The sequence below is a fragment of the Ailuropoda melanoleuca genome, chromosome 13 (assembly GCF_002007445.2).
Source record: "Ailuropoda melanoleuca isolate Jingjing chromosome 13, ASM200744v2, whole genome shotgun sequence".
NCBI lineage: Eukaryota > Metazoa > Chordata > Mammalia > Carnivora > Ursidae > Ailuropoda > Ailuropoda melanoleuca.
The window spans coordinates 1,471,562-1,498,991 of NC_048230.1; the positions used below are offsets into that span (position 1 = coordinate 1,471,562).

Below are 27,430 nucleotides of genomic sequence, written 5' to 3' on the forward strand. Positions count from 1 at the left end.
AAATGTTAAGTTCATTCATGGCACATGTTTGACATATTTGTATTTTCCTTTTTCTTTGTCCTAATTTTCTACATCTACTTTAATGTTATTTAATTGTAGGTGATTTTGCCCTAAGTTGTCACAAGTCTTTTGTGGATGAGGTATAAAAGAATAAATATAAACAAAACAATTAAATTTAGTTTAAAATAATATTTATAGGTTTCAGTTTATATTGTTGACAAATTAACCAATCAGCCAACTAATTACAAATTTGGAAGGGCTGTTACTAAAGGGGATGTCCTTTCTAGAGCGACTAAGTCAGAGGACTAGCTGATGCCTCATTGGATTTCTAGTCACTTTCATCGGGTGCTACCTTTCCTTGCCATAACTGCTTTGTTTAGCTACTATTCTGCTGACCTCATTTCTACTTTAAAACTACATGGTCCACAGGGGATGGGGTTGGATGAAGTCGTTGCTTACTCAATCTAGCTTGGGCATTGATCTTGGATTATAAAGCTTTGAGGAACTTTTAGAGTGAGTTGCTGGAGTAGAGCAGGATGAATGTGCAGATTTGGATATTCACTAGGAATCCACCCAAGAATTATGTCTTATCATTGGCCTCATTTTTTGGTACTGACTCCTCAAGATTTGTTTGATGGCTCAAATCTTTGCATTTTGGAAGCTTCTCAGGAGTCCAAGAAATCCTTCCTATCCTGGGTACCTCTGTGCCCTACCTGTCTCAGAATTATCTTCTTCTGGCATTGTTTGCAAACTCTGTCATACTCTTTTAAAAATGCTTCAGGAAGCCATAAAATGAAAAGAAATTGCGTTAATCTGTTAAAATGGAAGCTGAGCACTTCCCTGCCCTTCTGCCTGCCATATCAGAGGAGCTTTCTCAGAATCAGGTTGTCTGCAGGCATTATCTCTCATTAACTTTTACTTTAGTCCCAATGTGCTCTTGAAGCTTCATACCAACAAAGATGGGTTTCAAGCTGTTTTTCTAAATCAGCTGCCAAACCTGTCTAATCCATCAGAAGGGTTGTGGCTCTATTAATTCCTTCTCACTGCCGCAACAAAAGTTTCCTTCTAGATTGGCTCATGGGTATGGCTTTTAGGAAGCCTCCTTCACTTCTCTTCTCCTCCACAACCCTAAATAATTTCTGACACAAGACACACCAGCTCTCCTGATAGCATTCCATAGGGACACTTACCTGCCTGATGTAATTAAGAAGTTGCTACTCTTTTTTACTCCTCCTTTGCTTCCCCCAAATATTGTGAGAGAGGCAAGCCTCGCAAAACCTCTGGTAAGCAGTGTAGAAGCAGAAACTCTGTCCTTCAAGATTTACTTGTAACTCTTCCAGATGAGATACTGGAATGGCAGGCCCTCTTCTCCTGGGCCCCATCCCTGAGGGACTTGGCTGGTGCCAGCATGCCATTCTGCTTGCAGCAGCTCTTCTTGCCCAAGAAGGGACGTATATTTGAATAACCCTGAAATCAGGCAGGAAATTCTGAGTGACAAAAATATCAATCCAGAGACACAACTAAAGTGGAAATGGCCAGAGTGTGTTTTGACTGATTGCCTGCCCGCCCTTCCTCCTCCTTCTCTCTCTCTCTCTCCCTGCCCTCAACCTCTCTCTCTCCCTCCTCCCTCCCTCCTTGCCTGCCTACCTGCCTTCCTTCCTTCCTTTTCCAGGAAATCTATAGGTGTACCATTTCTAAAATGGGTATTCTCTGGAAAAAATGAAGCATTCGTTTAGGAGTGTTTTCATTTTTCCTTGTAGAGAGTAGAAATGGTTTGCTGTCTGTCTTGCCAAGATGTTTTGATAGAGTCCCCAGGACACTTCTTGGCCCTGGAGCTTCATATAAGGGAGGAGGGTAAGCCAAGCTGTCTTCTGGGGAAGGCCTAGCACCTCTGGAAATCATTTTCTCACTTTCAGAAGGTAGCGGTTGTGTTGTAGTGGTATAAAGAGCTTTAGAATCAATCAGATGAAGGGTTTGAATTCTCTACCCAGCCATTTATCAGCTGTGCAACCTTGATGAAGAAAGTTAACTTACCCTCTCTGAGGCTTAGTCTCCTTGTCTGTAAACAGTAAATATCAGTGCTAGTTTGCAAGGTTTTTCTGAGTGTCAAATTGTGTATTAGGCACTCAGCAGATGTCCAGCCTTATCAAATCAGCCTTTAAGTTACGAATTCTTAAAATCTTGAATGATGAGTCAGACTAATGGCCTTTTAATGTCATTCCTCTATTTAAAAAAAAATCTTTTAACAGTTTTATTGAGATTTAATTGATGTATATAAGACTATATATATGTAGACTGTACAATTTGTTGAATTTTGACATATGTATACATTTTTGAAACCATCACCACAGTCAAGACAGTGAACATATCCTTCACTCAGAAAAGTTTACTTGTGCCCCTTTGTAATCCATTCTTCCCTAACCTTTCCTCCCAATCCCCAGGCAACCACTGAATCTGCTTTCTGTCACTGTAAAAGAGTTTGTATTTTCTAGAATTTGACAGTATTTCCTTTCTCTCTGTCTCTGTCTTTTGGCCTGTCTTCTTTATTTCACAGTAATGATTTTGACATTTATCCATGTTGTTGAATGATTCAGTTGTTTGTTCCTTTTTGTTCCTGAGTAGTCCTCCATTGTATGGATATACCACAATTTGTTTATCCGTTCTCTTGTTGATGGACATTTGGGTTTTTTCAAGGTTGGGGCTGTTGTGGAATAAAACTGCTGCAAGCATTCAAGTGTAAATCTTTGTGTGAACATATGCTTTCATTTCTCTTAAGTAAATTCCTAGGAGTGGTATAGCCAGGTCATTTGGTAAATGAGTATGTTAACTTTTGTTTTGTTTTGTTTTAACTCTTTAAGAAACTTCCCAGTTGTTTTCCAAGGTGGCTGTATCATTTTATATTCCCAAAGCAGTGTGTGAGAGCTCCCCATACTCCACGTGTTCAGCAACCCTTGTTCTCTTTTTGGTTACAGCCATCCTAGTGGGTATGAAGCTGTATTTGTGGTTTTGATTTCCCTAATGATCGATAATGTTGAGCATTTTATTAGAAGTTCATGTTGAGCAAGCACTTATTTGCCATCCATACATCTTCTTTGCTCATTATTTTATTTATTATTAAGTTGAAAGAGTTCTTTATATGTCCTAGATATGAGTCCTTTGTCAGATAGGTGTTTTACAAATATTTTCTCCCAGGGAGAAAATTTTCTCTGTGGCTTCTCTTTTCATTTTTGTCTTTTTGGAGACAAGTGTGTGTGTGTGTTTGTTTGTTTTGATGAAGTTTTTTTTTTTTTTAAAGTTTGGTCTACAGATTTGTTGACAAAGAGACAGTTTCACATGGTATTTGAGGCTAATACTGCCAATTAAAACGTTTGATACCCATCTAATTAATGGTCCAAAGCATTGCATGCTGAAACTGCATAAGCAGTTTCATTTATGAAGATAACAGTGCTAAGCAACATGTTTTAAGTAACTTTTTCCCCCCGACTGTCCTTGTTTGAAGATTACACATACCACTGATTTGAGATTTATACCTGTCCTTATTTTTTGAGTGGCAGGAACATGTTTAAACAGCTCACTTAGCTTCTGCAATTTGTTCTTCTTGTCATCTTTCTTCACTTTCTCATCACCTCCACTGTGCTGCTTGCCATGGATTTTACTGATCCAATGAGTAGTAGCCTTGATAATGAAGTTCTCTTGCTTTACTCCTTATTCTTTAGACAGAAGTTCTGTCTTCAGGGAACTTTCCCTTCTTTTTTCTTACTTTCCTTTTGGTTGCCCCTGGTGGTTTCTTGCTCAGTCCAGATAAAGAGCCACAGTAGCCTCCAGTAGCTCAGGCCAGGCAGCACCAGATAAGAACAAGGGGCTGTAGCATCTGCACAGAGTAATCAGCTCATTGGGAAAATGTCCCCAAAATGTCTAAGCAGCCCTATTCTTTGTAAAAGAGAAATGTGTCTGGAATCCTAGGTTTAGATCTTTTTGGGGTCTGTTTACTGGTTTTAGACTTTATATTTTGAAATAATTATGATTCACAGGACATTGTAGAAGAATGTACAGAGAGATTCTGTGCACCTTTCATCCCTCCTTCCGTAACGTTAGCATCTCGTATGACTTTAGTGCAATATCAATGCCATGAAATTGACATTGGTACAATCCACAGACCCTACTCAAATTTCACCAGTTATGCATTTATACAGTTCTGTATTCACCAGTTGCACATTTGTGTTTGTGTGTATGTATAGTTCTGTGCAATTTTATCACACAGGTAGCTTCCTGTAACTGCTACCCAGTCAAGGTGCAGAACTGTCCCATCACTGCCAAGCTCCCTAAGGCTACCTCTTTAGAAACACCCCTGTCCCCTTCTTTCCCGAAATCTTAACCCCTGTTCTCTGTCTCTATAATTACATTATTTCAAGAATATTCTATGAATGGGATCATACAGTATGTAACCTCTTGAAATTGGCTTTTTTTTGCTCCACATAATTCCCTGATGGCCTCTCCAAGTTACTGTAACATCACTTTCCTTTTTATGGCTGAGTAGTATTCTGTGCTGTGGATGTTCCACAGTCTGTTTAACTGTTCGTCCATTGAAGGGCATTTGGGTTGTTTCCAGTTTAGGCTGTTATGAATAAAGCTGCCATGAACATTTGTGTACAGATTTTTGTGCAAACATAAATTTTCATTTCTCTGCGATAAATGCCCAAGATAATTGCTGAATCATATCATAAGTACATTTTTAGTTTTAGAAGAAACTGCCAAACTATTTTCCAGAATGGCTGTGCCGTTTTTACATTCCAGTCAGCTAGGGAGGTGTGGTCCGGTTCCTCTGCATTCTTACCAGCTTCTTGGTTTCATTACCGTTTGTTATTTTATTCTGATAGGTGTGTGGTGATGTCTTATTGTACTTTTAGGTTTCATTTCCTTAGTGACTAACGATATTGAACATCTTTTCATGTGCTTATATTTCATCTGTATACCCTTTTTTGGTGAGTTGTCTGCTTGTGTCTTTTGTCCATTTTCTAATTAGATTGTTTTCTCACTGTTGAGTTTGGAGAGTTCTTTATATCATCTAGATGCCAGTCCTTTGTAGTTTACAAATATATTGTCCCAGTCTGTAATTTGCCTTTTATCCTCTTACAGTTTTTTGCAGAACAAAAGTGTTTAATTTTTATGAGGTTCAGTATCTCAATTTAACTTTTTGTAGATTGTGCTTTTGGCAGTAAGTCCAAAAATTCTTCTCTTGGTCCTAGGTCCTGAGGATTTTCTCCAATTTTTTCCCAAAAGTTTTATGGTCTAATGTTTTTACATCTAAGTCTTTGATCCATTGTCACTTAATTTTTGTATAAGATGTGAGACTTAGGTCAGTGTTCACTTTTTGGCCTGTGGATGTCTAATTGTTCTAGCACATTTGTTGAAAAGGCTCTCCTTTCTTTGACTTAACATGGGGAAGAATGATTCCTCCCACTTTGTTCTTTTTCAGAATGGTTTTAGACATCCTAGGCCCTTTGCCTTTCCATATAAATTTTAGAATAAGCTTGTCTTTGTCTGCAAGAAACTTGGCTGAGATTTTGATAGTAATTGCTAAACCTATAGATCTATGTGGGGAGAATTGACATCTTTGCAATGTTGAGTCTTCCAACTTACGAACATGGTAAATTTCTCCAGTTATTTAGGTCTTCTTTGATTTCCTTCATCAGTATTTTGTAATTTTTAACATAAAGATCCTGTACATATTTTGTTAGATTTAATATTTAAAATAGCTAATATTTTATATGTAAGTATTTTGTTTTCTTTTTCTTTTTTTTTTTTTTTTAAAGATTTTTTATTTATTTATTTGACAGAGATAGAGACAGCCAGCGAGAGAGGGAACACAAGCAGGGGGAGTGGGAGAGGAAGAAGCAGGCTCATAGTGGAGGAGCCTGATCTGGGGCTCGATCCCATAACTCCGGGATCATGCCCTGAGCCGAAGGCAACGCTTAACCGCTGTGCCACCTAGGCGCCCCAGTATTTTGTTTTCTTTGGTGTTATAAGTGGTATAGTGTTTTTATTATTTATTTGTTTATTTATTTAAAGATTTTATTTAATTATTTGAGAGAGTGCACACGCGTGTGCTCACAAGCCTGGGGTGTGGGGGTGGGATGAGGGGGCAGAGAGGAGGGCAAGGGGCAGAGGCAGAGAAGCAAACCCACAGATGAGCAGGGAGTCCGACATGGGGCTCCATCCCAGGACCCTGGGATCATGACTTGAGCCAAAGGCAGATGTTTAACTGACTGAGCCACCCAGGCACCCTGAAATGATATAGTGTTTTTAATTTTAGATTCCACATAGCTGTTACCTTAGAGCTTTTTGTGCAGAACTATGGAGAGTCTAAGATTTTCATATTCATAGAAAGGGGAGAGGAAGAGTTGGGGCTAGCAGCTTGAATCACAGGCCTGTGACAGCCAGGTATGGAAAGAGCGTGGGTACAAGAGCAGACAGACTTGAATTCATATCCCAGCTCTGACACTTACTGGCTTTGTGACGTTGGGCAAGTCATTTAACTTCTCTGACTCTGTTTCCTCAACTTTCAGAGAAGGAAAATAATACCTTCTGTGCAAATCTTGTTTTGAGATTTTACACACACACACACACACACTTTGTGCCTAACACAGGTCTCAGTATATATTATTTCAGGCCACAGTGGAATCATGTCATTTATGGTTAGGATTCACAAATGAGAGGCAGAGTGTACCTACTGTTAGGAATAGTACACATGTCCTAAACCCGTCATGGTGCTAATTTTCAAGGATGTGAAGTCTTGACATAGCTCTTGTCCTCAAGGGGCTTATAATTTTCTTGGGGAAGCGTGCTATATGTATAAAAATTCCAGGACAAGGTATCACTTTTTAATTTCCAAATGTATGTGGCAGACAGTGGGTGCATCAGAAAACCTTGTCTTCCTGGGTTTTGTTTGCCCTTTTGTACCCTGCTCGGTGAGGTGGCTTTGGGGTGTTGTTGATGAGAGAATGTGTGGGGGTGGGAGGGAGTGTGTACAGATTTAGGGAAAGGGATTCATGTGGGAATATGTAATTAATTTTTATACTTTCCCCAGTAAACCATCGACCCTTTTTATGATGTCATGAGGGATTCCTTAATTTTGCAGCTGCTTCCTGCTTACGTCAGAGAGGAGCCTCTCACCCCACAGCCTGGAGCTGCACTCATACAAGAATTGGAAACAAATGAAGTGCTGAATATCTAATGGCTTCCACAGGGAGAGCCAGTTCAGACTTCCCAGGCCTCCTTATGCAAGGTCTTCCTCAAGTATTTCTGACCCCCTGAAGTGTCTTTGTTCTAGAAAGACAGGACTGGCTCAGAGCCAAGTGGGCGGGAGCCTGGGGACTCCTTGATGCATACCTCCCTCCCTCCAGGTGTTCTGCGATCCCAAACTTCTGCCCCTTTCCTGGACCTCCTTTGGTAGGTGTTATCCTTTTTGAGGTCTCAGTATCCTCTGGAACCTGCCGAGATTATTAGTAGGAGTCCTTGGCCCCTTCCAGTGAGTCCCTTCCCTCCCACACATCATTTCCACCATTCTTGATTTTCTTTCTGCAGCATTTCTCACATCTGTACACTCCTGTGCATTCCCTCTTCTAGCTCCTATAAGAAAGATGTTACATTTACTTGGCATTATAAAGTTTACAAAGTGCATTACATATAATTTCTCTCAGTTCAAACAAGTTCATGCCTTCTTGGCTTCCCAGCAAGTCTCCCTTGCTTTTATATTTTTCCAGCTACCCTAATCCATCCTAAATGTTTTAACTAGATTAATCTTCATAAAATACCTGTGCTTCATTTGGAAACCTCGAGTGGGTGACCTCTGTGTTCCTTGCTGTGTAGCCTCGCAGGCCCGGTGCTTTGTGGTCCCAGCCTGTGGCACACTGAGTATATCGCTTGCTGTGTAGGAGGGTGCCTGGTGTGCCCCTACCTGTGTGCCTCTTCAGCAACACGCAGTCTCTCCTTCATCCTCCCAATTTCATCTTTCTTTAGTTTTTTCAGCCTTGCTCAGAAGTGCTCTCTTCCATGAAACCTTCTCTGCTATACCTAGCTGGAAATTATTTTCTTTCCCTCTGGTGAAAGAAAGCATCTTACTTCCATCTTCCTTGAATTATAGTTATTGGGGTCTGTGTATTCTTCCTGTCTTCCTCATTAGATCATCATCTTCTTAAGGATGGATCCTATTTTCCTTTATATCCTCCACCATTGGGCTGAATAAATAACTTTGGAACTAATGGGAGAGGTCACTTTGTTAGGAGGTTGGGATTTCCCTTGCCCTCACATCTACCCATAAAAGAAGTCAGAGTTTTTACAGTCCTACAAAATCCAAAAAGAGTAGCAGGCATGACAGTAGGGGCTCTTAGGGAGGAAACACTACCTTCCATGTTCCTCGGTTTTATTGCGGCTTTACGATTTGGGGATATGTTGTTCGTGGCCAGCCTTGGGTCAACCTGTGTTCTGCCATTAAGCTATGTGTTTGGGTGTATTGGTGCCTGGTTTTTCTGAGTTGTTCATTTTACTTCTCAGGGAATAAAATGATGCCTTGATGGCATGGACATAGCTGCTTTTGCTCTGGGATTTTATCTGGTTTCCATACAATGACTGCCTCTTCCGCCCTGCCTTCTGTCAGCAGCTGCCACAGGGAACTCTGTAGCCCAAACAGCAGCAGTCGAAAGATGCTCTCACTGCCCACTTCCTGTAGACAAGGAGGTTTTGGTGGGCTGCTCAGGAACTGTGCCAGTCCTGTGTCTGACTGGTGACTGACTCATGAGAAAAGCAGCCTTATGTCTGAAAGATAAGAGCCAACAAATCGCCTCCAGGTGGTGTTAGTTTGGAGGTGACTGACTATTCATTTCCTGTCTTTGGGAGGTGCTGGTGGGGAGGGAGTCAGTGAATAAAGTGGTCTTGCCTGCATTTTTCTCCAGCTATTAGTGAAGCAGCTGAGCAAATAGTTGGTTCTCTCTCCTGGAATGGCTAGTGGACCCTGGTGCCGTCTGAATCCCTCCACTGCTGTCAGGGTACCAGACCTCTGTGTCATCCATCCTGTGTCTCCCCTTCAGCACTCTTGTCATCCTCTTGCCAGGAAGCTGGCTGTGTGCATCAGGGAAACTCTGCTTGTTTCATTGCTGCCAGATTTTTCTGTGACCAGCCAAACCTCATCCCTACTGATACTGGTTGCCTCCAATTCTCTCCCTGACTCAGGAGTTGATCAGAAGTGATGCTTCTGAACCGCTGCCCCTTGGCTGGGCATAGAGGGTCCAGGCAGGTGGGCCTGCCTCTCCCCCCCGCCCCGCCTCATTGCCATTTCCTGCAGGAGGATGCTTTGCCATCCTGGAGCCGTCAAGCACAGCTTTGCTTTGGCAGCACCGTCGCGCACACACTGGTGGGAGAGGGGACGTGTTTATCACTTTTCCTGGAGATTATCTGTTTAAGCACTTCTCTGACAGTTACAATAACAAGGGCAGTGTGTTGTGTTTCCCAGCAGAAGGACACTTGCTGTTGAAAGATGTATAGCACTAATTAGAAATACATAACATCCGGCCACATGGCAGCCTTCTCCCGGCCGCTCCATTTCCTGATTTCATACAACTTTGACGACAGTTGGTTTATGTTTTCCATGAATATGTTCTCAGAAAAATGAGAAAGTCTCCCTGTTACATAGGAGTGAGAAGAATATTTCTGCCTGAGCTGGTATTTGGGCATAGGAATGGTGGGAGCTCTGGTCACCTGCCCATCTGAGAACATGTGGGAAAGGGCAGAATCAAGTTCAGACTTCAGGTGACTTTCTTGGTAAGAAATATTTCCGTCTGACTTGCTTAGCCAAAACCATCCCCCTCAACCCTTGAGTAAGCCTGCTTTTGAAAAGAAGGGGAAAGGCTGTTTCACAGTGTTAATGAGTTCCTCAGCTCATGTCAGGCTCCTGCTACCTGACACAAAGCCAGAGGAACCCAGGCAAATACCAAGGCAAACAATGCTTTTTCCTTCCCCACCCCACATCATTTGTTGGTCTAACCCAGCCCAACTCTAGGGATATATATGGGCATTTGTCAGACTAGGACCAGTTTCCTAGCTCTAGCCCCAAAGTGGGTGGACTATGGGAATCTGGATGCTGTTTTCCTGCTCACTTGTATGAGAATGAATGCTTCTCAAGGAGTGGCATCTTAGGGCTTCTAGCCTACAGAAGCCTAAGTGAAGCAAAGAGTATCTCTGAAGATGCCATAACACTTAATATAGTTCTCACTGGAAGTGCTGAGTCTGAGTTGCCATGGTTACTTAGGTAAATAGCATTTTTTTCCACCCAGTTGTAAGGTCCTGAGGTTGTAGGGACTCTGTTTTATCTGTAGCTGTGTTCTCCATAATACCCAGCACAGGGTGAAACACACTATAGATGTTCAGTATGTGCTTATGGGACCACTGAACAATGGAGGAGGGCAGGCCTTCCAGAAAGTACTCTCTGTGACGTGGTCAGAAGGCTGACTGAGACCCAGGCATCTGACCCCCATATAGCTGTGATATCACCACCTGCTTGATCAGAGCAGAATAGCGTAGTGGTTTGTCCCTCCCCCAGACCATTGCAGGGAAGTACTGTCAGGCCCTTTTTGGAGAGGTGGGAAAGGGTGAAGGTTTAAGGTGACATAACCATGGCTAAGAACAGAGCATTCATGAAGCTGTCTTTTCAGCTGCTGCTCTGAGAGGTAGTCTAGCCCTTCCACACTTAAAGCGAAGAGGCACCAGTTGTTGCTACCCTTCCTGGTCCCCAGACCTTATTGCAGGAGGCTTAAAAAAGGAGCCAACCTGGGGGCACCTGGGTAATGCAGTTGGTTAATTGTCTGACTCTTGGTTTGGGCTGAGGTCATGATCTCAGGGTCATGGGATCAAGCCCTGTGTCGGGTTCCATGCTCAGTATGGAGTCTACTTGGGACTCTCTCTCCCCCTGCCTCTCCCTGCCCTCCCTCTCTCTGTCTCTCTCTCTCCTATTCAAATAATAAAATCTTAATTTTTTAAAAAAGATTTTATTTATTTGACAGAGAAAGAGCACAAGCAGGGGGAGCTTCAGAGGGAGAGGGAGAAGCAGGCTCCCCACTGAGCAGGGAGCCCAACATGGTGCTCGATCCCAGGACCCTGGGATTGTGACCTGAGCCAAAGGCAGACGCTTAACTGACTGAGCCATCCAGGCACCCAAATAAAATCTTAAAAAAAAAAAAAGGAAAGGAGCCAATCTGGACTCCCCAGAGGCCACAAGTGTCATTGTTTTTAAGCAGTTCATTCTCCCCCTTGAGCCCTAGTCACAACTTTGCACTCTGAGAAGTAGCCTAGCCTGAGATTGCTATTTGTCATAAAAATAGGAATGGTCTTGGTGAAAGTAATCTCCCTTTGTCCCATCTTATCCTTATCCAGGTTAATGAGAGTATCTTATTGTAGTCTTGGGCTTCTCAAAATGCCAGTCTCTTCGAGCTAAGACACCCCCTTCTGTGCCTTTTGGGGGCCTTCTGTGTGCAGGTAACTTATGCCTAAGATGCCCAGTTGATAAGGGGTCACTAATGTCAGCTACCAGGATGTGGCCTCCCCTTATCCTTTTCTAGCTTCCTCTGTACTGGACTTACTCCCCCATTCTGGGCTGGCCTGGTTTCTGACTAAAGGCAGGCTGCTGCCACTGTTTGGCAAGGGCCTGGGCTGAGCTGGGGCAGTACAGACAGTGATGCTGCCCAAAGTAAGGGGTGGAGGGGAGAAGTTGCCATTTTTCTTAGGATGTCATACACATCTTCCCCTTCCCTGCTTTCTACCCTTTTCCGTCTTGGTTCTTGGATGCTTGTATCTTGGTCTCTCTAGCAGAGGTTTAGGGCCTTACCAGAAGAAGAATGAGAGTGGTGACCCATTCTAATCACATGGATTGTTACCACTTCCTTACTGCCTGCCACAGTTGAGTCGGAAAGTTAGAGGGTGACATTTGGGACCAGTGGGCATCTGGAAGGATGGCAGGAAAGCCACAACAGATGAATACTTTGCTACACTGATGCTATTCATATGTTGGGACCTTCTGAGCAGCAGCCTGTTCCTTCTCGCTCCCAGGGCTCTCTAAAGTGGTTTGGGGCTGGCTTTGTATACTCCAGTCGTGTTTGCTCCTGTGGCCAAGGCGGTTAGGAATAACTGTGGTTGTGTAGCATCTCCTAGAGTAAAGACCTCACTTCGGCCCCATTGACAAGACTAATGTCAATGAGGAGAGAGGCAAGAGGGCTTCCCTCTGGCTATTGAGGTTTAACATGCAGGCAGGCACAGAGATCAAACATGTGGCTAATTATCCTTTTAACACTTGGAGATTCTGAGCGTTCTTCTGTATTACAGAGGGAATTAACAGTTTAGTTGATGCCAGAGCAGGTGACCGGGCGCCTGATTCCATCTCCTGTGCGTGTTGGGTGTTTCCTCCTCGGAGGCTGCAGTTGGACTGCTGCCTTCTGTTTGTCACCGATTCCTCTCAAGTCTGGATTAAGTGGCTCTCAGAGCGAGCCACTGACAAGGAATAGATGCAGGCAGTATTTTGAGAGTGCGTGTTGTAGCTTCTGCCAAAGAGTAGCTCTGGCCACCACCAGGGTGGCTCCTTTCGCTGACCTGCAGCCAGAAGGAAGTTAGCCAGGCTGAGAAAGTGAGGGGGAGAGGGTGCTGGTATTGGGAGCCAGATTTATTTTTTAGCCCTTGGGGAATGAATTTGTGAAAATAAAAAGTACCACTGGTCGAGGGCTTATGTGCCTGTTTTCCTATGTAAAATTAACTCATGCAGTGAAAATAGGTTACTTGTAAGTGGAGGAGTGACAGAAGGTAAGGATGGAACCAAAGGTCAATGATTCAAGAAGGTAACTTAAATTTGTATTCTTGTGATCTGAATTGGTATTTGTACTCCTGCTAGCTATGTGTTAGAGAGACTGAGTTAGTTGAACGTGACTTCTTCTTACTGTAGCTTCTTCACATGTTAGTAGCCAACTAAATACAGAGAGCCTGTAACTCTGGCTCAAACCGTCCAACTTGGGGTACCTGGTCCTGTGAAAGTGATGCAGAATTTACACAGGGGATCCCTGTGACGGTGTTATCAAGAGCTTACCCATATACCAGCCATCATGGTAAATGCTGCATGTGCATTCTTTTATTCAGCCTTTTAGCGACACTTTGAGAGAGGAAATATTACTATCCCCAGTCTTAGATGAGGAAAGGGCGCTCGGTGACATGACCAAGGATGTGCACCTAGTAAGGTAGAGAAGAGTAGCCCTTGATCCCCCAGGGCACTGACGGAGTTCATTTGCCTCTCCTCAGACTGCTTCTCAGAGGAGTGTCGCTCTGTGATCCAGGAGCAAGCCGCAGCGCTGGGCTTGGCCATGTTTTCTCTCCTGGTGCGGCGCTGCTCCTACTTACTTAAGGAGTCTGCTAAAGGTAAGCAGATGAGGGACCCTCTTGACTGATGGCCTTTCCCCTGCCTCGGCCCTGTGCAGACAAGCTCAAAATGCCACCCTGCCTTCCACTTGATATTCTTGCTCTTCCTAGTAACCCCCCTTCCTTCTGCCTCCCTAACTAGTCCCACCTCCTTTTGCATTCTGTTTACCTCTGTAGCCCTCTGTCCTTGGGGGGGATTATCCCCTCCCCTTTTTCTCTAGTAGTTAAGATTTTCACTGTACCTATGAGCTGCTGCGGGTTCCTGCAACGTTAGAAAACCAACAAAGAGTGTTTCCGTTTTTGTTCATAATTGATGTTTTGGTTTCCCTGCTCTGTCTGTGTCCCTCTTTGTCTGGTACTGGTGGGTGTTGTAACCACTGTGGACCCAGCCACCTTGGACGACTCACTGAACCAGAGCACGGGCTGTTTTTAGCCCTTGAGTTGATCAGTGTCCCCACATGCGTTAAGGTTGCCCTTAGAAATCTCAGCCTGTCTGCTGAGCCGTGTAAGGTGGGGCTGAAGGTTGCCCCTTTCTCTCAGCTCCTGGTCACTGTTGGTGAGGATTGAGGCACCTCTGTTGTCCCCTTGCCACTTCAATTTTCTGAATGCCCCCAGACTCTGGAGCTGCCTTTTTTTTTTTTTTTGGAGGGAGAGTCAAGGTAACTTTTTATTTTGAAACAATTTCAAATTTATAGAAAAGTTGCAAGAATTATACAAAGAACTCTTACATACCCTTCACCCAGATTTCCCATTTGTTACGTTTTACCGTAGTTGCTTTACGTTCTCTCTCTGTCTGTATACACATATGTGCTTATTATTTTTGTTCTGAACTATTTGATTGTAAGTTGTAGATGTGGTAGCCCCCAAATAGTTGACTGAATATTTCTGAATAACAAGGACATTCCCTTACATGACAGTGCAGTTGTCAAAATCAGGAAGCCAACACTGATACAGTACTGTTGTTGAATCTACAGACTTTATTGAGTTTGTACAGTTTGTCCTAAAAAAAAGTTGTTTTCTGGTCTCAGACCCACTCCGGGATGACACATTGCAATTTAGATACCGTGTCCCTTTAGTTTCCTGCAGTCTGGCATTGAATGGTTTTCTCAGGTCTTTCTCTATGTTTCATGACCTTGACATTTTTGAAGCATACAGGCCACTTATTTTGTCAAATGTCCTCCCGTTTGGGTTTCTCTGAGATTTCCTCATGGTCAAATTCAGGTGATGCAGTTTTGGTAGGAGCTCTGGGGCCATCTCAGTGCTGTGCTGAAGGAAAGCTAAAGGTGGGGGCTGGAGGCCGGGGTGGCGACTTCAGCCAGGCCACAGGTGGAGCAGAGACAGCTGTCTGCAGGGGCAGACTCAGTGTACTGCTTCTCTCTTTGTCCCGCTTTTCAGAATCCTCTTAGGTGCTGGCACTTGTCCTTCGCTTCTGGGCCTAGCTTTCCTGTGGACTTGGTCTCCCTTCCCTAAGAGCTTGCTGCCATCCCAGTGCCTCAGGCCTCACTCATGGGCCACAGCAGACCTAGGCCCAGTTCTCACCCTTTGCCTCTGCAGCTCAGTTGTCCTCTCCTGAGGATGAGGATGACCAAGATGACATCAAGGTTTCTTCCTTCGTCCCGGACCTGAAGGAACTGCTCCCCAGTGTAAAAGTCTGGTCGGACTGGATGCTCGGCTACCCAGACACCTGGAATCCTCCACCCACATCCCTGGACCTGCCCTCACAGTGAGTCGGCCTGCTCATCCCTTCAGCACTGCTGGCTTTGGCCCACCTGTGCTCCCACAGCTCCCCTCCTGGTCCTCTTTGTTGCTTCCCACCCACCGTCTGCTTATTCCTGTCTTCCCTGCTCATTTGAACTTTGCTTTTTCATTTCCCTGAACACCTTCCTTGTCCCCTGATGCTTTAGGCTATTGTCCCCTGTTGTCTGGTCCGTCACTCCTCTTCTCGGTCTGTACTTCTCTCTTACTCCATACCTTGCTCTTTTGTTCTTTGTCCTTGCTCTTGCTCTCTTGCTTTCACTTCATGCTGTTCATGCCTACCATGTCTGCAGCTGCCTGGGTGTGTGTCAAGTCTGGGCATGTGTCCCTGTGAGGGGGAGGCCTTGTCTCTCACTGTCCCTTTTAGTTTATCTCCACGCGTCCTTCAGGCTATGTCCTGCTGCTGCTTGGTGCCGCTATATGCACTCTGCTTGGGCCTTCCTTTCATACCTGAACGGAGGGCGAATACGCATGCCTCTCTCTTCCATTCACTTCATTTCCCATCTTCCTGTCTCTGCGTATCCCCTTGCTATCTGTCAGAGCATTTTAGGTGTGGGGTGTGTTGGTCTGGGGAGTACGTGTGTCTGCCTGGGTGTGTTTATGTAGATCTGTTTGTATGTTTGTGTGACTTTTTTCTTTCTTTTTGTGAATTGTGGTAAAATATATATGTAACAAAATTTGTCACCTTAACCATTTTTAAATATACGTTTCAGTGGCATATTTACCTAGTTGTGTAACCATGCGTGGCTATTTCTTTTTTCTTTTCTTTTCTTTTCTTTTTTCTTTTCTTTTCTTTTCTTTTCTTTTCTTTTCTTTTCTTTTCTTTTCTTCTTTCTTTTCTTTTTTTTAAGATTTATATTTGAGAGAGAGTGTCCAAGTGGTGGGAGGGGCAGTGGGAGAGGAGACAAGCAGACTCCCTGCTGAGCGGGGAACCCAACTCAGAGCTTGATCCCAGGACCCTGAGCCAAAACCAGGAGTCGGATGCTCAACCGACTGAGCCACCCAGGCGCCTCGCATGCATGGCTGTTTCTTATGTCCATATCTGTGTGTAGGTTCTGTCTCTGTGTGTGCCTCTTTGGCTCTGGTTGTCTGTGTATGTCCGGGTATCTGTCTGTGTCTGAGTGCAAGGGCTGTGTGTGTCTGTCTAGTGGTCTAAGGGTCTTTTGGAGTACCTGTCCTGTCTGTCCATGTATATGTGCCCACATATTTCTGTGTGCTGTGTCCCTATCTGTGTCTGTGTCTCTTTCTATCCTTGGGTGTACGGGTCTCTTTGCGGGATTCATGTGTCTCCATGAGGGATCTGTTTCAGCATGTCTCTCTCTGTTTCTGGGTCCGTGTCAGTCCATGTGTGCTTTGGTCCTGTGCGTGTCTCTATGTGTGGGACTATGTCCGGTGGGAGTATGTGTATATGTTTCTGAATATCTGAGTCCAAGACTGCCTGTGTCTGTGTCCGTGTTTGTCCATGACTGTGTGTCAGTCTGCATCTGTGTGTTGGAAGGGGAATTGTTGTGTGTGTGGGTCTGCCTTAATCTACCTGCCTCTGCCTGCCTCGTCTGTGTCTCCCTGCCTGCATCACCTATAGCCTGCCTGTCTCTGCTTGTCTTGGCGTGTTCCTGCCTGCCTGCCTCTATTTATCTGCGTCTGATGTTTTTGTGTTTCTGTATCTGGGGTCAGCAAACTGTGGCCCAGGAGCTAAGAATAGTTTACATTTTTAAACAGTTGAAAAAAAAATCAAAAGAATAATATTTCATGACTTGTGAAAATTATTAGGAAGGTCAAATTTCAGTGTCCATGAAGTCTCATTGGAGGACAGCCATGATTATTTGTTTACACTTTGTGGCTGCTTTCACACTGCAGCAGTAGAGAGAGTAGTTAACAGTAGAGACGTTATGGTCTGCAAAGCCTAAAATGTTTACTGTCTAGCCATTTACAGAAAGTTTGCTGACTCCTGCTCCCTATGTATCCCATTCTTTTCTTATGTTAGTGTCACTGTGTGTGTGTTCATGTTTGCACAATAGTTTCTTAATGTGTTTGCACATTGGTGTTCCCCATCTCTGGTCAACTCTGTTGATTGTCCATCTCTCTTCCTCCCTCTACTTTTCTCTCTCTTCCTGTCTCTGTCTCTCTCTTTCTCCTTTTCCTTTCTCTTTCTCTCATCCCCCTGCTCTGTGCTCTGTTTTGTGATGTCTGGCAGGCACATGTACTCAGGTCCTTCAGGCTTTGTGCTGGGAGTGTGTGTGTGTGTGTGTGTGTGTGTGTGTGTGTGAGTGTGTGAGTGTGTGTGTGTTTGAGAGCAAGCATCCATGCCCAGCATTTCATCATTCTTCTTCAGTGCTCTCCTCTGGGAGGGGCACATACTGGAGGACAGGATGTGGAGACCTAGGCTGCTGCCGATGGTACTTCTCTGGGCTGGGGGCTGCCCATGTGAGTCTCTCCAGTCATGGGTGACCCATAGAGGGAAGGCCGCAGGAGAGATTTCTGGCCAGTTTATTGACCTTTCTGTGTGGACTGTGTGCCTCTTTCTCCCCCTCTCTTCCTCTGGACTGTCAAGTCCTCTCTCCCCATTCCCTCCCAGCTCTAGCTCTGTAACTGTGTGGCTGATACTCATAGCATCAAACAGTTCTCTGCATCCTCACACAAAGGAATGGACTCATCTGCTGGCTAGGGGCAGCCGTTGCCCGGCAGTGTTCCCTAAAGAGTTAACACGTACAGCCTCAAACTTTTCAGGCTGTTAATCTATAATGCCGAATAGGCAATTTGCACTTTTGGAAAGAAACTGACAAGGAAGGTCTCAGCTCTCCAAGTATCTGAAGCCACTGCTTCTGAGCCTGCACAGGGGTCACACAGTGTTCCTCCCTTCCTCTCGGGGTGGGGAGGCGGACCATCTGTCCCTGGAGCTTGGGCCTTCCCTGGGTCACCTCACCTCGAAACCACAGGTCCCTTAGATATGGTCCACCCAGCCCCTGTTTATCCATATCCTGGCCATCAGTCCTGTTAACTCTCTTCTGTGACCCATCTCCCTTCATCCCTCCTCCCTCTCCCACTCCCTTTGGCTTTTGTTTGGCTGAGGAAATGGAAAGCTCACACAGGAAGTGCTGGGCCTCATTTGCTTGAGGTGCTGAGTCTGTTTTCTCTTTGGATGCTGTAGCAAATGGCCCGTTGCCGGCATATGCAAGCTGCTGCCCATCTTTGGGCAAGGGCTCAATCTGCAGCTGGGCACGTGGTCCAAGCTACAGCCGTCCCCAGCTAGGCTTCACCTCCAAGGCTACAGAGAGGCAGAGGGGGTTGGGACACTTGAACACATTTGCTTTTTCTTTCAGACTGTTCTTCACAGGGAGAACAAATTTGACCAAATACTGACCAAATATTGAGTCTGATTGCCTAGTAAACAAGTTCCTGTATAGCTGTGGGCACCACCGATGAATCCAGTCTAGGCTAGAGCAGCCAGTGTGCTAGAGAATGGAGTCCCCTTGTGCGCTCTCCGTGCAGTCAGGATCACCAGCTGGTTGTTTCTGGAATGCAGGTTTAAGCATAAAGGAGGAGCTTTGCTGTCCTGAGGCCTGACCACAAGACATGGTGGTTTGAGGGCTGGGGCCTCTGTTGAACAGAGCAAACCTGGCCTGACCACCACTGAGGGTAGTCCCACCTCATAGCTGTCAGATCCAAGTGCTGCAAAAGTGGAATGAGAATTTACCTCCCTCCTTTCCAGTTTCTTATATAGCTGCCTAACACTCACTGAGTGAGTACCGTGCTTGAGAGATTGGCAGGGCATGGTGGTTCTGTGGATCTCAGAGTGGCCTCTTATGCTCACTGATCTTTCATGCTCTGGAGCCTCTTCTTTTACGGCCGTTGGGAATAACATACTCCAGAGAGTTCTGTAGACGTCGGAATAGTAATCCCTGCGACACTCCCAAGGTCCTTGTGCTGATCTTCATTCTGGAGGGTTTAAGAATGCTCTCAAGAGAGTAGGAAGGAAATGGCTTCTACTTAACATCTCTCCTTTGCAGGTTTTCACTGGTTTTTGCCTGCATTTGTTCTCCACAAAGACAGATCCATCACTGATCCTAACATAGGGTGATCAGATAGCTTACTTCAGTGTGCTTCTCCTCCAGAAACTCTCATTCCCAAATTTTGTCTCCCTGACACACTTGGACCCTTATTTCATCTATCTCCCTTCATTCACTCCCTGTCTTTCATTTCATTACCTTCTTTCCCTGTACAGTTAGAGAATTGTTCCAGAGCTTTCTTAGAGGAATTCCAGAGCTCATTGTTAGTCTCCTTGGTTCTCTCCTTTTTTTGCCCATATTCCTCTTCTTCCCAGTCAAATCTACATGCCCTAGGCAGTATCCACTTAGGCACATGTGAAGCACATAGGATGATGATGACAGGACATCACCAACACCACAGAGTGACAAGGGCAGGAAGGATTTCAGGGCCACTTGTGCCTTCCACATAGTGACACTCATAGGTATGTGTGTTGGAGTCAGCAAGTAAGTAGGTTGACTTCCCATTTGTATTTGTAATAGGATGGCTTTATATCCCCAGAGATTTTGGTACAGGGGATTGTAGCAGGGTGTGAAAAGTTGCCTTGGGCTGCTGTAAAAGACAGTGTAGAGTGCTTTGGTCTATTTAGAACAGACCACAGTGTTTGGAGGGACCATCTACTTGTGGGGTGTGGGGGAGGAGGAGTGGGGAACATGGTTTCTACACTAGGCCTCTTGTTAGGAGGGAGAGGTAGCTACTTCTCACTTTACCACGTGAGCACAAAGTAAGCTGTGAATGTCAGGTGATGGAGAGGAGCAGAGCAACAGGCTTTCACGAGCCTAAGCATAGTGACCCCTCACATCCCAGGACCTTTGGCAAGCTAGGGCAGTGGGACAGCCTACCTCATTTCATAGTCTCTGCTGAAGCCAAATCTTCCCTCATCTTGATCTCTAGTTCTCAGTAAGTGAAAGAGTCAGGGGACTTTGAGAACATCCAAACCTAGCCCAGCTGTGGCAGTTGGTTTATTGCTTTCAGCTGGTACTTGAACCCAGGTCCTGGTCTTGGAGGCTTTCCCAGGTTTAATCCCCAGAGCTTTCTCTGCAGCTGTATGACACTGCGCTGACCCCGAATGAGGATAGGAAAATAGAACCAGTGCCAAGCCAGAGTCTCTTTTTCATTTGGAGTCTGGCTGTCTGCCCATGACCAGGGTTACATAATGGGAAACATAGCTGGGGCTCTGGAGAGCCCGTGTTTCACCAGGCTGCCCAGACCTTCGCATTCTGATGCTATATATCTTCCTAATTGTAGCTCGGATGCATTTATCACACTGTTGGATTGGAGTACTGTTAAAAAAAGAAGAAGAAAAAAAACTCCAGAAATTCCTGGACTTGCTACTTTTCCATAGCTTGTCTTGTATAGTCTACAGAGCATTCTGGAAAAGGCTTGTAGGGAGCCCTGTGAGTGCTGTCACATAGGGAGACTTGGGATATGTAGGGAGTATGCAGTAAGCTGATTTCCTCAGGGAGCCTACATGTGTTGACCCTGTAGACGAGATAGAAATTCTTGAGTTAAAAAACAGCTAGTTCACTCAGCCTCACAGGCAGCTCTGAAAATAAGAACTAATCCTAAGTCTCATCGGCACCCCTTCAAGGACGCTTAATACGTCTTCCCAAAAGGGCATTTTAGGAGGTCACTAAGTAATAGTCCATCAGCACTTCCCTGAAGGAAGTGGTGGTGACTGTGGGAAGCCCCTTTGCTACCCTGGCTCCCCACCCAGTCTCCCTGGCTCCGGGTTGGGGCGTCAGCACTACAGCCTGGCACCAGGGGGTTCCTCTTCCTCCAAGTGCTGAGTGTGAGACACACGTGATCTCTCCCACGGCAGGAGCCTCTGTCCCCTCCCGACTCCTCTCATAGGACTTGTGAGAGGAAGGGGTGTTGGCCTAAGGCTCCAGTCTGACCCCAACAGGGTACAGCAGCTGACCCCAGGGAGCGTACTTTCCAGCTCTGGGCTGAGGTTATTTGGGTCCAGTGTGTGCTAAACTAAGAAGACGTGTTGGAGTGGTTACAGCTAAACATTTAGAGAGGCAGGAACCGTGAGAATCCGCACCAGGGAGGCCACCGAGGGCTCCACTCATACCGTGGAGATGTTGAGGTCCCTTGGGGGCTTCTCTTTCCCAAACACACAGTGCTGATGGGTTTAACACACCATAGTGATGCAACAGAGGCTATACATGTTGAATGTAGCTTGGGAAAACTGCAATCACATAAGGCACTGACCTAGATAGAGGTTGAGGGAGGCACAGTAGAGGTACTTGAGAAATCCTGGAATGAGGTTACCGTGACCTGTTGTTGGCCAAAGGGCTCCAGCTGCACTGCTAAGAACGTGAAGAAGTTTATGTTCTTGGAGTAGTGCAGGGTGACTGGGCTTCAGAATTCGATTTGCCTATTGGGCAGAATTAATTTAAGTTGGACACTCTCCCAAGGGCCCAAGTTGACTTGTTTGTATAAACTAGAAAGGCTGAAGGGATTATCTTTTACCGAGTCTTAGGTTTTTATATTCACCTAATAAACAGCTGTTATTCTTGGAGGATATCTTGCTGTCCATGTCTTAACTCCTAAAACAGTGATCTCTGACACCCATGTCTCCTCTTTATATCATGGCGGCAACTGGAAAATACACTACAGTTCCTTAATCTCCGAGAGAGCTGCCAAGAGTCCCACCACCCTCATCTCTTCCCCATCCCAGAGCCTGTTGAGCTACTTGGCATTACCAGACCAGATCCTCAGCCCACTAGAAACAGAGTTGGCATGATATCTCAGCTTAACAAAGGGGCTTCCTAAGCCATGTTAAGCCCAGATACTATTCTTTTGACTCTACCAGACCTATTGGGTTCATTCAGGTCCTTTTCTGCTGTTAGCTGCTCACCACCTGCAGTTTTCTTCAGTTGAGTGGGAAGTCCTCAGGGCTGCAGTGGTCTTATGTTGGCCATGGAACCCCATGTTGGGAGTTGTGGGCTGGAATATAATGGTCTTTAAGCAAACAAGTTTTTAAAAGAGCATATTGTATATTCTAAGGGCATTTCTCTTGTTGTGGCCTTTTGTCTTTCCCCTTTGTATGTATAGTTCATGGGCTTTCTCTTTTCCAGCTTCCTTGCACCTAGTTTCTGTGCCACCTTGGCTATATTTCCAGAACTCCTCATCTCAGGAACCAAAAGACCCAACTTGTTTCCCATCTGTACTACAACTCTGATCTTCCATAGCTCTGAAACACAATGCAGGGCTTCTTCTCACTCAACTCTTTCCGGGTTTGTTCTGCAGCTGTGGAGTTTGAATGTTAGTGTTTAAACAAGCTGGTATTACACAGGAAATGGCCACCTCCACAGGCCCCTGCAGGCTTGTAACATGGGGTCATTGTACTTGATATTAATCACCAGTCACTGTTCCCCCAGTAAAAATATGAAGGGGTGTGTGAGGGCTCAGTCCTCCTTAGACTTGCCAGAAGGATGGCCTGAGACCTGGTTGGACCTTAGCACTCCAGTCTCCAAACTGTCTCCCTCCCTTGGCCCTGCCCTGGATGGAACTTGTAGAAAAGTTCCTACCTGACCTTTCATCTATAAAGCGGGCAGATCTGCCTTTCTTTCTGAGTTCTAGAAAGGAGATCTATTGTGGTATAATTTGCCTCACCTGTCTCACACCTTAACCTTTCAGAGCATTTTGTGGAATAACACCTTGTGTGAGAAAACTCCAGAAGTGCAGGAACACAGAAACCTATTAGTCGATCTTATACCAGGGCTTCTCAGTTCCTTGGACTAAAGCTGCTTTTCCAGTGGTGTTTGCAGAAATAACCCCAGCCTGAAGGGTTAATCTGATTCCCCAAGTCAATATCCCCCAAACAACCAGCCAAGAGTGTGTGTTGGTTCATTTCTGTGAAATGTGTTTCCCCAGTCACCTGGGCTGGCCTGGGCTGCATTGTATCGGCCAGCAGCTGCACTGCACTCAAACTGACAGCTACATTAAACCTTGGAATTCTGAGGCAATAAAAAGTAAATTAACTCTTATTTTTTTCCTTTCCTGGTGGAGTAAGTGAATGCATGTCTGTAGGGAAGTGAGTGAGCCTTGGTCCTGAGTATATACCTCTAACTAGCTGCTGCTGGTCTGTCCCAAGCTAGGATCTGGTGTTCAGACTCCAACCAAGGGTCTGCTTTCCTGGTGTGTGGTGTTTCTGTGGGGTTGGGCCACTGGGTCACCCAGCAACTGCTGATCCTTGCTTACTAATCACATTACAGCTGCTTGAGAGGTTCCCTTGCCACCATTCTGAGAGCCATAAACGGACTCGTTGGATGCAGTTTCATATTCTCTGGCTGCTTTGTGTCTGCTTGGTGAAGAATGCATCCTAACTGTAGTGGGATTTTGTGGGTTCTGGGAGCGTCCCCAAAATATGACTTGGGACCAGAATAAGCCAAAGGCACTTGCCCAGGCTTATAGCACTATTTAGGACCAAAGGTTGTTTGAGATTGTCTGAAAAACCTTTTGGAGAGCCATTTCCCAATGTTCCTGGAAGATTGGGAAAAAACTCATAGCCACCAGAATTTGACTTTGGCCTCCTTGGCCCAGGCTAACTTTGAACCCTCAGAACCCAAAGGCTGCTGAGGGTTGAAGCTTGAGAGGTACTCCTACCTGGGATAAGGAGCTAGAGCAGGAAAAAGCTAAGCTTTTCCCCTTCCACTCAGACAGGAAATCCTATGTTCACCCATAGAACTGACCTCTCAGCCCAGAGGCCTGGCTGGGGGTAAGCTGAGGTGATGATGCCCGGGTTCCAGGAATTACCTCATCCTTAGCTTTTGAGGTCAGGCATCTCACCTGATTTTTTTTTTAAATAAATTTATTTATTTATTTGAAAGAGCGTGAGTGCACTCAAGGGTAGGGAGGGGCAGAGGGAGAGAATCTCCAGCAGACTCCCTGCTGAGTATAGAGCTGATGGGCTTGGTTTCATGACCCTGAGACCATGACCTGATCCAAAACCCAAAAGTCGGACACTTAACTGACTGAGCCACCCAAGTGCCCCTCACCTAGTTTTTGTAAGTACCTCTTCCTTTTAGTACTAGTTTCCTGACGCTCCCCTTCCCCGCCCTCCGTGGAGAGTCATGGTATGGTGGATGGGTGCCTAGTTAGTGTGTTCCTGTCCGTGGTGCTCATTGGGAGAGGAGGTAACTGATGAAGTGATCTCGGGCAATCCCACTAAGACACCAGAAGAAAGCAGCTACTTAGAATCAGTTCAATCACAAGACCAGTCTGAATGGCTCAGGGCAGAAATGACCTTTCATTGAAGCATTTTGTATATTCCCTTGGTTCTGGTTAGTCTAGCGTGGCCCTTGGGCCCCTTTATATTTCTCAGTTGGGAACTCAAGGACACTTCCTATGTCTTTTGGCACCAGCTGCTATCTTAAAAACCAACACTGGGGTAGGAACTCTCATCCACTTCATTTTTGCAGTTGAGTCTTAAGGTTTTGGCACAAGGTGGGTGGTAATGGGCAGAAGGCAGCTGTGGGCAGGGGTCCCTAGTGGTGGTCAGCAGTCTCTGGGAGGAGTCAGTTTTGGTTTATCTGAGCCTTAGGGGACAGGGGAGCATGGTAATGAGAACCACATGGTACCATATATTTCTTCGTCTTGGATCCAAGATGGTAGGGGTGGGAGGATGAGAGAGGGATGTGGGGCCTCCCACTGTGGCAGCCGTGGGTAATTTTCTGCTGCCTCCCTGACTGGGGATGCTGCTGCCCACACCTCCCCACCCCCAGCTACGTCCTGAAGCAGTCAGGTCCTTGACCTGCACAGCACCAACCAAGGCCCCTAAGCCAAGAATTCAGCTGGGAGACTTTTCACCTTCTTCCTTCTCACTGTCGTCTTTCCTGTTTATTTTCCAAATTGCTGCTCTGCAGCCGAGCAGTGCCTGTTGGCCAGAGCTCACCAGCGCTGTGGGATTGGACTCAGGCAGTGGGCTCAAGTGGCCAGCAGGGCACTGGGGGAGGAAGTGGGGAGCTGGAAGAGCCTCCCTGTGCGTCTCCCATGGGCAGCGCTAACCTCGGAGGCGGCCCTGAGCAGCCCTATCACATCCGGTGCTTGTCTCTGCAGCCGGGACCGGAGGATAAACTATCAGAGCTGTGGGGCAGTGCATCATTCCTCTTATTATTTTCTTCTCTGCAGATGGGGTCGTGGAAAGTTCAGTTCCTTTTAACCCTCAAAGTTCTGTTTATTCTACAGCTGGTAGCCTGAATGCCGCGTTTCCCATTACATCACAAAGGGGCTCAGGCAGATCTCTGCACAGAAACGTGTTGCAACTGTTTATTTTTTTCCATATTTAAACATTTCTGACAGCCAAACTCAGCTGAGCCAAAAGATGGAGCTTTGTGAATGAGTCTGGTTGTCGGTGTCTGTGCAGAGAGAAGGCTTTAGAAAACTCTCGTCCCTCCGGTGATTCTTCCCAAACATGTTCTTTTCCCTGGGCAAAGGCTGTGAAGCAAGTTACTTCTGCAGTACACGTGTGTTGATTATGTGCCGTTGTGTGATTAATGGGGCTGTGTTCCGCCTGATTCCCAGGACACTCTTGAAAACAAGATGTTTCATTTCATTGCCTTTTCCTAGTGTAGTGATTACAGTAAATAAACCAGTGCAGGCTCCTTCCACCTGGAGCCAGTCAGGGAGTCCCCACACCCCCACTCCACTTTCTCCCCCAGCATCACCTTCAGTGGCATGTCCCTTGAATGCCCTTTTTTCTGCCATCTCCCGAAGGCTCCTAGACAGCAGGAAAAACAAATTGCTTAAGGCTGAGGCCCCTCCCTAGCAGCTTTGGCTCATGCGCAGTAACTCCTCTGGGAAGATTCCAGGATGTAGCTCATTCGTAGCTCTGCTCCTTGCCTCTTGCCACTCCACCTCTTGACCCTTTATTGTAAAGCTTTTCTTTGTAATTCTCCTGTGCGTCTCATGCCTTTTGAAGTACAACTTTGCATCCATAGGTACAAAAACTGGGACAGTCCCAGGCAAACCGGAATGGTTGGTCAACCTGTATCTAACCTTCCACAAATGAGAGAAAGGAGAGGGAGTGGGATGGCCAGAATAGCACTGAGACTGGTTCATCTGCTTTACTGTCCTGGGATGATCTTGGCAGGCCAGGAATGTGGTTTTTTATTGGGTGGGTCGGTGTTGGGGGGGGATGTTTAATTCCAATAAACATACAGTATTATATTAGTTTCAGGTGTACAATATAGTGATTCAACAATTCTATACGTTACTTAGTGCTCATCATGATAAATGTACTCTTAATCCCCTTCACCTATATGTGTGTGTTTGTTTTCCTGCTTATATGTGGGAAGAGATTTCTAAAGCATCATAAGCAGAAAAAACCCCACACAACTCTTTTCATGGTGTGACTGGCCCCTCTGGCGGTATGGGAGGAGGGGAGATTGGCGCTCTGTTGCTATCTTGTGGCATATACTTGGCTGGACAGAAGTGGGGGAATTCTGGGAGCTGCCTCAGGCACTGGGTGTCTAGAGTGTTTGAGTAAGTGTCTCAGGCACACTGTCTGGAAAGGTGACAGGACCTGCATTAGGCAACTGATTCTCTAAATTCCTTTTCCTCTCTGGTTAGGATTTTAAAAACTCCCCCTAATCAATTTCAACTTTGCGTAGATGCACACTCGCCCACCAGATCGCTACCATGGATGCAGTTCTGTACCCTAGCGTTCTGGGTAAGATTTTCTGGCAGTTGCCAACCGTAGACATTTGCCACCAGTACCTCCCTTCTCACAAGTGCTCAAAATACTTCAACTGGTCCCTCTTTAGAGCTGTTCTTCTTTCTAACCTTATTTCTCACAGGGTTGCTATGGATGTGTGGTCGATGCTGGCTGATTTCTGTAACATATTGACTGCGGTGAATCAGTCTGAGGTGCCACTGTACAAGGACCCGGACGATGACCTCACCCTTCTTATCCTGGAAGAGGATCGGCTTCTCTCGGGCTTTGTCCCCTTGCTGGCTGCCCCTCAGGACCCCTGCTACGTGGAGAAAACCTCGGATAAGGTCAGCCCCAGGCCAAACATCCCTCCCCATTCACCCCTCCTCTTAATTCTCCAGACTTTTTTATTCTTGGGAAGTTTTCTGTGCAAACGGAACATGATTAAGTCATTGAGAAGGGTGTTAAGGGAAAATATCGACCTTTTAGCTGCTGACATCCAGCTCTGTGTCCTGAAAAAAA

At 45.7% G+C, this 27,430-nt stretch overlaps 1 protein-coding gene across 4 annotated transcripts in view; it reads left to right on the forward strand.

Moving 5' to 3' along the window:
* SMG6 (SMG6 nonsense mediated mRNA decay factor) overlaps positions 1-27,430 on the forward strand; it is a 226,925-nt gene that overhangs the window by 86,598 nt on the left and 112,897 nt on the right. For all 4 annotated transcript variants that reach the window (XM_034639985.1, XM_034639986.1, XM_002918028.4 and 1 more), the window contains exons 11-13: positions 13,330-13,446; positions 15,001-15,169; positions 27,054-27,255. In XM_034639985.1, the coding sequence (XP_034495876.1) occupies positions 13,330-13,446; positions 15,001-15,169; positions 27,054-27,255 (488 nt within the window). The remainder of the gene's footprint in view (positions 1-13,329; positions 13,447-15,000; positions 15,170-27,053; positions 27,256-27,430) is intronic.